Source organism: Podarcis raffonei, chromosome 6 (assembly GCF_027172205.1).
Source record: "Podarcis raffonei isolate rPodRaf1 chromosome 6, rPodRaf1.pri, whole genome shotgun sequence".
Lineage (NCBI taxonomy): Eukaryota > Metazoa > Chordata > Lepidosauria > Squamata > Lacertidae > Podarcis > Podarcis raffonei.
Genome location: NC_070607.1, coordinates 2,092,041 through 2,105,736, shown reverse-complemented (window position 1 = coordinate 2,105,736; position 13,696 = coordinate 2,092,041). Strand labels below are relative to the sequence as shown.

Genomic DNA, 13,696 nt, shown 5'->3' with positions numbered 1-13,696 from the left:
GTCAAAAACTCCAGCCACTGTAGCAGGATTCCCAAGCTGCAATACATTTCAGCCCTTGCACATGTTTCCTTCTGACAAATTTACTGTAGCCGTTTACATGACAAGACAGAAAAGGATAAGATTTTTTGTGAGGATCTTTTGTAAGCCCCTCTGAAAGCTTCTCAGGGTCAACAGCTTAATATAAATTGGGGGGGGGGGACACCAGTTTCTTCTCACCCACTTGCATTCCAGTGGGTTTCGAAGACCTTTGATACAAAAGAGTGTTTCATGGCGGATCTGTCTGTCAGCGGCTGTTAGCGACAGTTGCTATTTGGACCTTGCCTGTTTGGAAGCAATATACCTCTGAATATCATATCCTAGGGACAAGCGGGGGGGGGGCGCTGTTGCTTTCATGTCTTGCCTATGGGCTTCCCAGAGGCATCTGATTGACCACAGTTAGAAATAGAAGGCTGAGTTAGGTGGATTTTTGTTTGATCCAGTGGGGCTTCCTTACGTTCCCCCCCCCCCAGACTTCGACAAGAGAGTGAATGATAACAAGACTGCAGCTCAAGAGGCTCTAAGGAGAATTCCTGCCATTACCCAGACCATCTTGGAAGCCAACAATAAGACACGGCAAGCGGAATTGGCACTAGGCAACGCTGCTGCGGATGCCAGAGAAGCAAAGAACAAAGCTGCTGATTCTGAGAGAATTGCTAATTCTGTGCAGAAGGTGAGTCTTGTGCATCAGTGGGAGAGAGTGCATCCTTTGCATAAGGCTCCATGTTCAATCTCTAGTGAATACTGGGCTAGCTGGACCATTGATCTGAAGCAACATATTGAGAAGCTTCATTTGTTCAAAAGTATTTTTTGGTGGTACAGTTTTTCCTGAATTATCTGTCCTCAGACCGCAGATGTGAATAACATGTCTGAACAATTCGTGAAATGAACTCTCAGTACACAGAATACTAGCATGTCAGGACAAAAGTTCCCAACTTGCTGGTTTTCATGTGTGTGGAATTTACTTTCTCCATTTTCCAAACACATCATGCCTCCTGTCCACAGCCTGAAGTGGCAACAGCACATCGTCATCCACATAATTATTCTGCATAAATAGATCAGCTCTTGGCAATATGTAATAGACAAGAAGCTGTCTTCTGTGAGACCAACGGCTGTTTTAGCATTAGTGGAAGTCAAAAGCTGACATTTCTCTACTGGCAAGCAGTTGGTAAAGAAGTCTGCTCAGTTGTCTTGCTCTTAATGCTGCCCAGAACAGAGAGAGCTTTCCTATAACATTAAAGGGCCAAATACCATGGCAGGGTGTTCTTTCGTACCCTCTTGAGAAACGCAGCTCAGTGGCAGAGCACACGATTTGCATGTGGAAAACCCCTGGTATTAATCGTTGTGGCTCCCGGTGAAGATGGTTATGAAGGCTGGGAATGATCCCTGCATGAGTCACTAGAAAGGTACACCCTGGCACATTGGGACAAGTACTAGACTGTGTGGACCCACCGATCAGTCTAACTGTATGGGGCAACCTCATATAGACACATAAAATCAATATTAGTACTTCAAATGAAGTTTTAAGATGAGGCTTTAAGAGCAGTGAAGGAATTAACTGGAGGGGGAAACGCATACGAGTCTGCGTTGACTTCATTAGGCACAGCCCAGTGCTGGTGCTGATTGGGACTCAGGAACAAATTGCATGCATGTTTGGAGCAGCTGTGCAGGCTCTTCATCCTTTCATATATACTTGCTTTGTTCAGGTATTTTTATTTATTTTTTATATGGTTTTAGAATGCTGCTTCAACAAAAGCTGATGCTGACAAGACCTTCTCCACTGTTGCTGAGCTGGACAAAGAAGTGGGCGACATGTTGCAGCAGCTGGATGCAGCAGAGAAAGAGCTGAAGGCCAAACAGGAAAGCGCTGATCAAGATATGATGATGGCAGGAATGGTGAGTTACTTTGTCTGCTTCAAAAAAAAACACACAAAAAAAAACAGCCATTGGTTTTGGGGAGTTAGATTGGCATATTGTTAATCTGCAATATCAGCACATACAGTGGAACCTCAGGTTAAGTACTTAATTGGTTCTGGAAGTCCGTCCTTAACCTGAACTGTTCTTAATCTGAAGCACACTTTCCCATTGAAAGTAATGGAAAAGTGGATTGCTCCGTTCCAGACAATAAAAAATACCCCCTAAAACAGCAATTTAACACAAATTTTACTCTGTAACGAGACCATTGATCCATAAAATGAAGGCAATAATCAATGTACTGTACTATAAAATAAATAAGACAGTATTGTAGATTGAATTTTTTTTAAAAAAAATTTCCTTACCTGCACTGATGATCGTCATTGTTTGAATGGGGAGCTTTTATCCATTTCTGCAGTCACACAATCAACCAGTAGCTGAACTGGGCTCCACACGATCCCCAAAACAATGGCAGAAGGCAGAGTCCCCCAGAAGTCCCCCAAATGAAGGAGCAAAGCAAAGACAAAGGCACAGGGCAGACTCACATAAACAAATCCCAAAATCCCTTGCAGAATCCCAAAATTTTCCACTCCCCCCCCCACAGGGTAGGTTGGCTTACCTGGCTAGGTGCCACCCATCTTACTTCAGCTGGGGGGGGGCAAGGGTTGGTCAAGGGCTTTTCGGCCCAGGCTCACCTTTGTTTTCTTAATAGCTTCACTGCTCTTGGTCTTCGTTAGGGAAGTGTTCCTTACCTAACTTTGGGGCTGGGATGCAACCTGCTTGGCATCCTGTGGATGTCGGGGCCTGGCTCCTGGCATTCGCAGAGGTCTCTGAGAGCTCCTGCTGCTGGAGCCCAGTTGCGGAGCCTCCGTAGGCCCTGCGGATGTCCAGGCTTGGCTCTGGGCAGTGGTGAGGCCTCTGAGAGATCGGAACACTCACTTCTGGGTTAAAAACATTTGTAACCCAAAAAAATGTAACTCGAGGCGTTTGTAACCAGAGGCACCACTGTGTGTTGGTTTTTTAAAAGAGACTTTACAAAACCCATGCATGGGTGCCTGCCCTTCAGAGAAGTCTCATGCCATTTGGAAAATCATTTCCTTCTTTTCTCTTTCCCATCCTCTCACCTTTGTCTTCCTGGGCGACTCCCTTGTCTTCCAACAGAAATGACATTGCATGATGCTGCAGTGTTCGAGGCAGAGTTGACACATGCATGCTCATTACTCAGGGACTTAGGTGTGTAGAGTTACTCACTGCAAATTAAACACCACAGGTAGTGTCTTATTAGCTGGTTCATGTGGTCAGCCACAAGTGATTGATATGGAATTACACACATGCATATGTGAATTCAGTTGTAATATCCATTTGAATTTATTTTTTAATTCCCCAGGCTTCAGAGGCAGCTCAGGAAGCAGAAGCCAGTGCAAGGAAAGCAAAGACCTCCGTTAGCAGCTTGCTGAGCATGATTAATGACCTCCTTGAGAAGCTGGGTATGTATCTTCAGCTGGTAAACTGCTAGAGAGATTGACCTTCTCACCCTGAATAGTGTGGCATTTGGGGTATTGCCTTGCGACGTGAATACCCCTTTCCTGTTTGTTTGTGCTTTCAAACCATTGCTATACCTGGCTAACATAAGTTTGTGTAGCTGGGCACGTAGTCTAATAATTTTTGTGGACTTACTCAAAGGACTTCAATAAAATGCTTATCAACAATAGTGTACAGTGACTTGAGTTGACAAAGCTGAAATTATGATAAACAAGTGGGGCTTAATGTAAAACTGCATACATATTTATTTTCCATATTAAGATATGTATCTGTCTGGCATCTGTCAGAAAGTCCATTCCCTGTATACAATACAATCTGATTTTCTAAAACAAAACCTAGATGGACAAATCTATGAATGCGCAATGATTGACTCCCACTCCCAGCACTGTCTATTGACTGCACCACGTTGCTGTTTTACTCTTAGTGGCATGTTGTTGTGAGGGCAAAACCTGCCAGCTAACCCTGACAATGGGTGTCCAGGCCTCCACTGTCAGGGATTCCATACAGGGTAGAGATGCTTTTGTGTTCAAATCACAGAAAGTTGTACAGTACCCCTTGGGAGCCCTTGCAGTATGCAAGACTTCACTCTGCAAATCGACATGCTTGCCAGGTTAATGGGTTCACTGTTAGCTAGATTACTGTAGTGGGTGCATATAGCACTAGGGTGGGGGCTCTGTCCCCGTTTGCTCCACTCGCCAACCCCTACAAGCCCTGCTCACCAACCCGTCCACAAGACACTTTATTTGCTGAATTGGCTGCCCAGTCAAGGACTATCCCAGCTTCTCCCTTCTTTTTCAGCCACATTTTGCATCTGTTTTCACAACAATAATTGCTTGTACAGTTTACTGCTTCATAAGTCCATAGACTTGGCCTGTAAAAAAGAATGGGTGGGCTGAATGATTAAATGGGCAATCAGTCGTTTATGTTGTTTAATCCTGGCATTGTAAAAAGGAGAAGAAAAAATAGTTAAGGATGTATGTGTATAGAGAACTTTTTCTCAAACAGCGGAAATAAAGTTCAAATAACATTTAAATTTCACAATGTAGAATGTTTGTACATAATGTGAATTTCTGGGTGTGCAGTTTAAGAGACATTGAACTCAGTGCTCCGGTGTTACACATTTCTGAATTTTGATAAACAGCTTATCTCTCAAATTTAAACAATTTGAATGCAATAGTTAGAGGAATTTTAGAGACGATTTGGCAAGCTAGGAAGATCAGGTTTTTGAATTACCTGTATTTCGCTTTTTTAATCTCTCTTTTGCATTTGACCAGTGAAAATTATTTCTGTATCAGAATGAAGTGGGCCTTAATTAAAAAAAAATTCTAATTTTGTATGTTGCTCCCATTACAGGGCGTGTGGAACCTGTGGACTTGAGCAAACTGAATGAGATTGAGGATACTTTGAACACTGCCAAAAACCAAATGAGGGACAACGATTTGGACCGGAAAGTCTCCGATCTGGAGAAGGCAGCTGAAAAGCAAGCCAGTGCCATCAATGAATATGACAGGGACATTAACACCATTAGGAAAGACATTAGCAATTTAGAGGACATCAAGAAGACCTTACCAACTGGCTGTTTCAATACCCCGTCCATTGAAAAACCCTAAGGATGTGCTGAAGGCAGGGGGCCTTCCCTCAACGACTGGTGGAGCAGTTCTTTTGGCTGTGGAGTGCCTTAATTCCTAGGTTCCCTTCTTCAGGACCCCCACCTCATCTCCCACACAGCTAGCAGTTCTTTCTTTCCCAATTCAAGGGAGAAAAATGCAAGTTTCTGAATGAACACAAATTAAATATCCAGCCTTTGCCCATCAGAAGGGTTTAAAGATATGAAATGTATACACTTCCTTGATCAAAACACTCCATTTTCTCCTCCTCTTCTCCCAGAAAAGACTCCCCTTTGATTTGCATAATGATGTGAAATATTATGGACTGTTGTGCTGAATTACAGAAAGGGCTATGAGAACTGATGCATAGTGGGGGCAGTCACAGGCTTCTCCTTTTTTCATCCCCCGTCTCTCTCTCCCGTACCCCATCTCACAATTTCTCTGTTCTTTTTGTTTCTATGAAGGAAAAGGTTTGGCTACCAAAGTATTAAATTGTAATGGCCACTTTAGCTACAATTTGTAAGAAACGCTGATGGCCTTCAGAATCAGAAAAGAAGAAAAAGTCAATTCATATATTAGTGGCCAATTAAACTACCACTTTGGTAGCCAGCTACCAATTTTAAAGAAACTTTCTAGAGTGCAATATGTATATGTATATCTTGATTCTGAGAAACAGTTTCTCAGAAATGCTTTCGGGGAGTCATGAGGAAGGAGGGGTGTGTTAGGTCTCCATGGTGCTGTGCCTTGGCCTGCCTTCGACTTCTGAGAACACAGGCAGAAATTTTAATTCTTCAAGATGGAAGAATCTACTTGTGATCAGAATTGTTCCTGTCACCAGCCAGTCACTAGTAATATTCAAGAGGTATCTTCCAGGGACAGATAATTTAATATCAACAGGTTCTGTCTTTCTCTCTTGGGGTCGGAGGAAGCCCCTGAAACAGACTCTTTCTTTTGTTCCCTTTTTTGAAAGAAACATCCACTATCCAGAGAGTACTTTTTTTTGCTAGACTTGCCTGTGAAATTTGAAGTCAACATAATCCTCTCTGGTAGAAACTCAAATGTTTGCAGAGTTCTCTTTTTGCAGGTTGGATCATATCATTTTGCCATGGTAGGTTTACCTCTTATGTAAAAGAGGAGTAATCACAAAATTGCTGATCCATCTTTCTAGGAAAAATAATTTGTCAGGCCTAATTCTAGGGGTAAATAACTCCAAGAGTTCACAGTATTTACTAACTGAGCTGGTAGTTGCTTGGTATGAATTTCTGCCCTGCTCAGAATGTCCCCTCTCCCACTTTGATTATGCTTCCTTGTGGGGAGAAGATACCTCCTTCCATGTTGTCTCTCTTCTCCACCCCCCTCTCCCTTTTAATCCTGAACGGGAGGAAATTGTCTGCCTCTGCAGTTTCCTCAAGAGAGAGGTCTGATGCTTCCACCCCCTGCCTTTGAGATCTGCATATACCCACCCTCAAACACTATGCAACTTTGTACGTTTGCGTAGAGGGGAAGAAATTTATTATCTGACACACACACTGGTGCTATTAATTATTTCAAATTTATATTTTTGTGTGAATGTGGGATTTTGTGTCTTTTTTATCATGATTATAGTGTGAGGAAAAGTCTGTTTCTCTCTCTCTTGCCCCTCTCCAGCCTTCCCCCTGTAAATATGCTTGGCCTTGCATCCCAAGTGGCCCTGTTCTCCCGCCACACTGCCTGCATTCTCTCCTCCAGGTTAGTATTCCTCTGGCAGTGAGGGGCAGGGTGGGCGAGGGTCAGGTATTTTCCCTGCCCATCCTCATCTCTGCACTCGTACTGGTAGTTAATAGTGTTCCATATCTGCATTGCCAGCTGAGAGGCAAGTTGCCCTCCTCCTCTTCTAAAGCCACGTGACACCTAAAGGAGTCAGAGGGGTGTAGCTCACGATGCCTTAGGCCATTTTGGGTGATGCTCCCTCTGGGCTGAAATGGGGAGCACCTCCTCTGCCCCACACCTCCTTCCTCCACTGTGAGCAGAAATGGGAGAACCGGAATATCACCCATTCAGGCAGATCCAGAGTTCTCTCAGCGGACAGGAAGGAGACCCACAGGCCTGAGGCCTCTCCCCAGGTCTCCTGCTTGGGGGTGAAGGCATCACCCAAACTGGCCCTTTGTTTGTGGTCTCGATATTATGAATGGTTATAGGCTTCCTGCTGGCTTTGAAGAGGAAATGTGACTTGGGCCTACTTCTTACTCAGGTGGTTTAACCTAGGTCTGAGCTGGTACCATTTCTCCAGACATGGCTTTCTCTCAGACATGGCTAGTTGTCTACATGTAGGGAAATTAAGGAACATTCAGTCATGGGAGCCATTTACTGAAGGGATGCCAGCCGGCCACATGCTTCCCACCGCAGTAAGCGCTGGACCACTACTGTAGATTCAGTAGCAGGTCTCTGTGAATACAGGTAGGCAGGCAAAATCCCCTTGGCCTTGGTTTTTACAGCACCTCCAGGGCCAGAGAGAGAAGTTCCAGCCAGATCTTAATTTTATCCAAGCAACTTCTTCAACAGTTTACATAAAGCCGACTTGCATGCATAGAGGCAAACAGAACCGAAAGCCATGAAATGGAAATGGCTTTTTGTTGTGGCCTCTCGCCCTTGACTAGAAGGGGATGATTACAGTTCGTAGTGCGCTTCTAGTCCTTTCCTTGCCTTTCTAGTATTTCCCCACTTTTCTCTTAAACAGGTTTTAACAGATTTTTTTATTTTTAAATAAATAAATAAAAAGGCCTTTATAAGAATTTACGAATATTGCGTTAACAGCTATTATCACGTTTGTATAGGTCCAAGTTATTTCTTTGCATAACAAAACGATGCAACAGCTGTTCACGGGAGACACCTGCTGAAGAGTTCCCTTCATTTTATTTTTTATTCTCAACTGTGAGCACCTCAAAAAGTGCCTTCACTCCAGTTTTAGACTTAAATCTGTGGTCTTGCTGTCTGGGGGCAGTGAACAAAAACAACAAAAATGCAACACTTGGCAGTTTTATGTATAAAACAGTATTTCTTATTTATAATAAAGACTGAATATTTGTAACCCCTCATATGCTGGGTTCTTGAGTATTTACTGTGTGTGTGTGTGAGAGAGAGAGAGAGAGAGAGAGAGAGAGAGAGGGAGGGAGGGAGGGAGAGCGCACATGTACCAGCTGTCCAAATATATTTGCTTTTCCTATCAGATTTGAATATGGGGGTGGAACGGTCTCATTTTACCTTACCACCTTTTTGTGGAAGGAAACCTGAGCTAAAAAGGATTTTAGCATGGAACTTCATCCAATTTCTAAATGGCTTCAAGATTTAATTTCACATTTTGAAAATATCCCCCTCTGTAGCGGCTAAAATGCTCACTTTGAATTCTAGAGACTTCTCGAATAACTGGAGATTTCAGTGACTGATTCACCATGACCTCTAAAACTTTTTCCTGGGTATCATTTATATTTTATTAAGAAAATTTCATTTATAAGAAGATAAGATTGAGGAAAAAGAAAAAAGTGGGTGAGAATTTTAAAAAGAAACAATACTGGGAGCCATAACCAGCTCAGACCCCCCCCCCACCAGCATATATTTGATAGGAATCTTTTACCACAGTGTTCACATCATTGTGCAGTTCTTAACACTGAATCTCATCTCTCATTGGCTATTCACTTAGCTTAGATCATTTTGGATCTGTTCACAGTCTGCTTTAGAATGTGTCATCCTAAATAACTCCAAATTATCTAAGAACTCATTCCTTACCTCTAACTCAGGGTTTATGAATAAGTTGCAATACAGATCCTTGAAAAATCCCACTATTTTCTTCCCTCCACTTGTCAAAAGTTGGTCCCTTAGTCCTACCCATTACTTTTGTGAAAGGCAATGTCCTCTCATTCTGTGGCTGCTAAATTTACTTAACGAGTCCAATAAGAGTCCTTCCCGTAAAATTCCTACTTGGACAGGATTGGGCACAACAGCTGAACAATATGGATCCAAGCAGAGCTAGGCCTTTCAAAGTTGCAGCCGTGTTGAGAAATTGCCAATTATTATTTTACACTTTTTTGAGCTCCTCCTGAACTGTTGGGGAATATTTAGAAAATTAGCCTCCCCAATTTTGCCATCTATGAATGCAATTGTGGGTCTAGTTTAATGCTGTTGGTTTTTCTTCCTTACAGTTCCCTTCTCTTAGCCCATTGCTCCCTTCCTCCCCTAAAAGAGTGTTATTCAACATGACATGAGCCAGAATTTCTCTTAAAATATTTTTTTCTGAGGAAAAAGCTGTTGAAGAATTTCAGCTCCCCTTCCCAAGCTGTTGCCCAGTTAACAGCATCATTATAATCAAAATGTGATCCTTTGATTAATCGAACGTACGAAGCTCTGTGGCCTTACTGAAAACATTTGTGTCTGCTGGAGAATTAATTTTAGCGATGATTATCTTGCTTGCTTTACATGAGCAGATGATTGGGTAGTATCACCCCAGAAAGAACTTCATTCTCACCCACAACCACAAAACCTTTGTCTAGACCTGCTGGAGTGTGTTGTGAAAATAGTGTCTGTATAATGCACTCTTGGTTAAAAGCTCATTCGGCAGCTCAGGAGTTGACAAAATCCCTCTCCGTATTAATCAGGAAATGCTAGGAATGTCATCAAGGAATTCCATTGATGCGCCCTTCCTGACAGTTACAACAAAGAGGCTAAAAGGGCCGAGTAAAAGAAAAGAAAATTGAATGTGTGTGCAGAGGGGCAAATAAATTGATTCTTTAATCTTGAGAGGGAAGGAAGGAGGGGTCTGTTCTGCAGGAAGGGACAGCAGACTGGACAGGCCAGATGTGACTGTACTTCCCTGCCTTGCTGACACCTCAGCCACAGTCTCGCCAGGTATGCATCACCTAGCTTGCTCAACGGAACTGAGCAGCAGGGTGTGGCCCTTCACTGATCTGCCGCAGCCCTGGAGGGTGTGGAATTTTATTTTAACCTAAGCTTCAGGGAAGGAGTGCTTGAGACAACTTTATCTGAGTGGAGAGGTAGTCACCGACTAGGTAGTGATAGCTTCCAGGCAAAGGTATTTCTAGCCACAGTTTGTAATCTGCTTCTACTGCCTCTTTGGTCCCACAGCAACAGTATTTACACTTTTTAATACTGCCACGCACCTTCTTTATCTGTTAGGCATTTCCTGCATCAGCGGTAGCTAAGCTGTGGCCCTCCACATAGTGCTGGACTGCCATTTGTTTCATCTTCAACTGTTGGCCATGCTGGCTGGTGGACTGTTGCAGAATTGTAGGGCACCAACATCTGGCAAGGGACAAGTTATTACATGGAGAGTATTTCCACTTGAGAAGAACACATTAATCCTGCAAGAATCCTTTTTGATCATTCAAACATTCAAAGCGCTTATCAGCTTGTATGTATGTCATCCCAGTAGGCCTTACAATGGCCTTGTAAAGTAGATTCATATTATCATCCAATGTTGCAGATTTTGGGGATAGGAGATAGGAGAAGATTTGCAGTGATTTGCATGTCATGTTGGGAGAAGTCACACTTAGCTGCAGCTTTCCAGGGCAGGAAAGTAATGTACATTCTATGAAATTATAGTTTGTTGTTGGCGTTTTTTGCCAAAGTTGTCGAGCTTTTTTGTTGTTGTGGAAAATCGGGGGGGGGGGACAGTGCTTAGCTGAACTTGTCCTTCTGGTAGCCCCACGACTCTGGAACTCATTGTCAGCTGACCTCCAAAAAGTTACCTCACACCAGTTTCCCCCCAAAAGATCTTGAAGGCCCATCTATTTCAGACGGCATACACATGGGTTCTTTGGGGCATATGCTTTTGTGAAGCCTGTGTTTGAGCTGAAGGCTTAATGCAATTTATGATTACATTTATCAATGTTGTAGGGGTTATTTTTCTTTTAGAAGTTATATTTTTCCATCTGTGTCCATATTAAAGTCTCTACTATGATCACATATTAGACCAATATCCCATTTGTTCATATCCAGTCCATCTATTTGGTTCCATTTCTTACTGTATTCCACTTCCTGTTGGAGTATTCCATTTTGATTTTCCATTACATATCCATAAGTTCATGTCCAGTTCTGCATATCCAGTTCCATATCCTGTTGCATCCCATTTCCTCTTGTTTTTACAATGGTATCCTGATCTCTTCCACTTTCATTTTTTCCCATCTATTTCTAGAGGAAATAAGGTAAAGGTAAAGGACCCCTGACAGTTAAGTCCAGTCGTGAATGACTCTGGGATTGCGGCGCTCATCTCGCTTTACTGGCGGAGAGAGCCGACGTACAGCTTCCGGGTCATGTGGCCAGCATGAATAAGCTGCTTCTGGCAAAACCAGAGCAGCGCACGGAAACATCATTTACCTTCCCACCAGAGCGGTACCTATTTATCTACTTGCACGTTGATGTGCTTTCGAACTGCTAGGATGGCAGGAGCTGGGACCGAGCAACGGGAGCTCACCCTGTCGTGGGGATTTGAACCGCCGACCTTCTGATCGGCAAGCTCTAGGCTCAGTGGTTTAGACCACATTGCCACCTGCGTCCCTACCAGAGGAAATACCATAGCTTTAGTAGCAACGTTCTTTGGGTACGTTCCAGATTGTAAGCAGAATCCTTTCTGTCTGCTAAAGCTAAAGAAAGACCAGGACTGAAATCCCAAAGCTTTTTTTCCTTTCAGCTCTATCAACACCCTATCCAGATATATCTCCAAATCATTATTTGTAATCTTATCTTCTACTTCTCCTCCAAATCCTTGAATGGAGATCATTTCCAATTCCATTTCCACATAGCCATCTGATTCCTTCAGTTTGCTTATTTCTTGATCCAGTCCTGCCACTTTTCATCAGTTTGTTCTGGAGTCTCTGTGCATGCTTCATTTCCATTTTTAACTTCATAAGCCTGTTTCTCCTCTAGCTTATTATTCCCATCGTTATCTTCATCCTCATCAAACATTGTTCTGAACATTTTTAGCTCTTCAACAGACACCTGTCTATGGGACCATTGTTTTAATTTTGTGTTTGCCCAGAAACGTGAAACTGTTTGCTGCTGCCCATCTCTACTGCCTCTGTCTTCTACTGCCTGGTATTGCCATGACCTGGAGGCAAAGGACCTGACAAACCATAGCAAAGCATGGTGATGATCTCACCCCATGCTTTTTCTGAGCCTCCCAGCAGTGAGCAACCACAGAACATTAGGCTGTCTGAACCAGCACCATCAGCTTAAGGCCAAGGAAGCTGACAGACAGCTCAAGAGATTATGAGAAACACCTGAGCTTTAATTACCTACAATTAGAGTTTGGAATCAGAGGCAGTAAGCTAGGAGATAAGAAAGACCTTGTACATATGTCACTTTTAAGTAAGTTCTGAACTCCATATCCCTATATGCATATGTATAGGCTGTGGGTCCCCCCCACTAATGTTTTATCACCAAACAAGCAGCTTAGGAAGGAGTTCCTGTTAAGGATGAGCCAAACAGAAAGGCAACAAAGTGCCCTGCTTCCTCAACCTCTTAGCAAGCATTGTTATCAATGTATGTGGATAGAGGTGCTCTGATAGACATGATGTACTGAAACTGGCATAAAGCTTTGACAATGTCCATTGCCAAACAAACTTTGCAGCCATGGGAAAAGTAGACAGTTCCTCTTCTGAGTGGGTAACTAATTAAAGAACAGGAAGCAGTGGTTAAGAGGGACGGTGCACAGTTTTTACAACAGAGGAAACTAAATTCTGGATTTCCTAAGGACTTTAACTGGAAGCAGGGACCATAATTTTTTCACAAATACCTGGAGAGTGGCACCAAGTGTGAGCAATTAACTAGAAGCTACGGGAGATCTTGAACACATGTCACTGAATGTTTGCAGAGGACATCAAAATTACTCAGGATGGTGCATCTCAAAGCAAAATTTGAAGAGATCCTAATTGATTTCTCTAAAATTGGTGAATGGATAAGAAAAATGGCAGGTGAGAGTCAATTGATCTGATTAACAGTAGATGTTTTCAGACTTATTCAGTGGGGCCACAGAGTTTCTCAGAAGCTTACCAGGATGGCTTCTATTAGAAAACCAAGAATAGTGGATAAGCTTCTGTACCACACTTGGTCTCCCCAACACTACACAGCCATGGGAGAATGTTTGGTGTGTTCAACACGGCATCCTCCGCTTATGCACAATTAATGGTGAGGCGCACTGTTCCTAGTCAGCTGTGCCCTGTGTGAAAAACTGCTTGTGGTCTATAGGAAAAGCTCCAGAATTCTCTGCAGCACACAAAGCTCAGTAGGATAAATCACTTTTTATATGGAAAGCAGGAAGTTTGAAGACCACTGAGCTAAAGCAAATAACACCTCCTGAACAGTATTGTTTTGTCTGCTTGAGTTTGGTGCAAAATATGAGCTGCTTTGTTTGCAGAAGGCTGGTGTTGGGTATAGAGTTGTGAGTATAGTAAATTCAGTTAACCTGAATTTAAACATGTACATTCCAGAATACTTTAATCAGGATGAAGTCTTAGCTCATCTTCACATCTGTTACTCTTTTTCATCATAGATTCAAAATATGTCAGACATAAAGCAGTCCCTCTCAAGCTGTTTTGATTGGTGTGTTT

The 13,696-nt window shown here is 42.9% G+C and overlaps 1 protein-coding gene across 1 annotated transcript in view; it reads left to right on the top strand.

Moving 5' to 3' along the window:
* Positions 1-5,938, top strand: part of LAMC1 (laminin subunit gamma 1) — a 117,342-nt gene extending 111,404 nt beyond the window's left edge. The window contains exons 25-28 of the mRNA XM_053390957.1: positions 510-709; positions 1,774-1,932; positions 3,338-3,437; positions 4,846-5,938. Coding sequence (XP_053246932.1) covers positions 510-709; positions 1,774-1,932; positions 3,338-3,437; positions 4,846-5,102 — 716 coding nt within the window. The 3' untranslated portion in view covers positions 5,103-5,938. The remainder of the gene's footprint in view (positions 1-509; positions 710-1,773; positions 1,933-3,337; positions 3,438-4,845) is intronic.
* Positions 5,939-13,696: the final 7,758 nt, after the last annotated feature.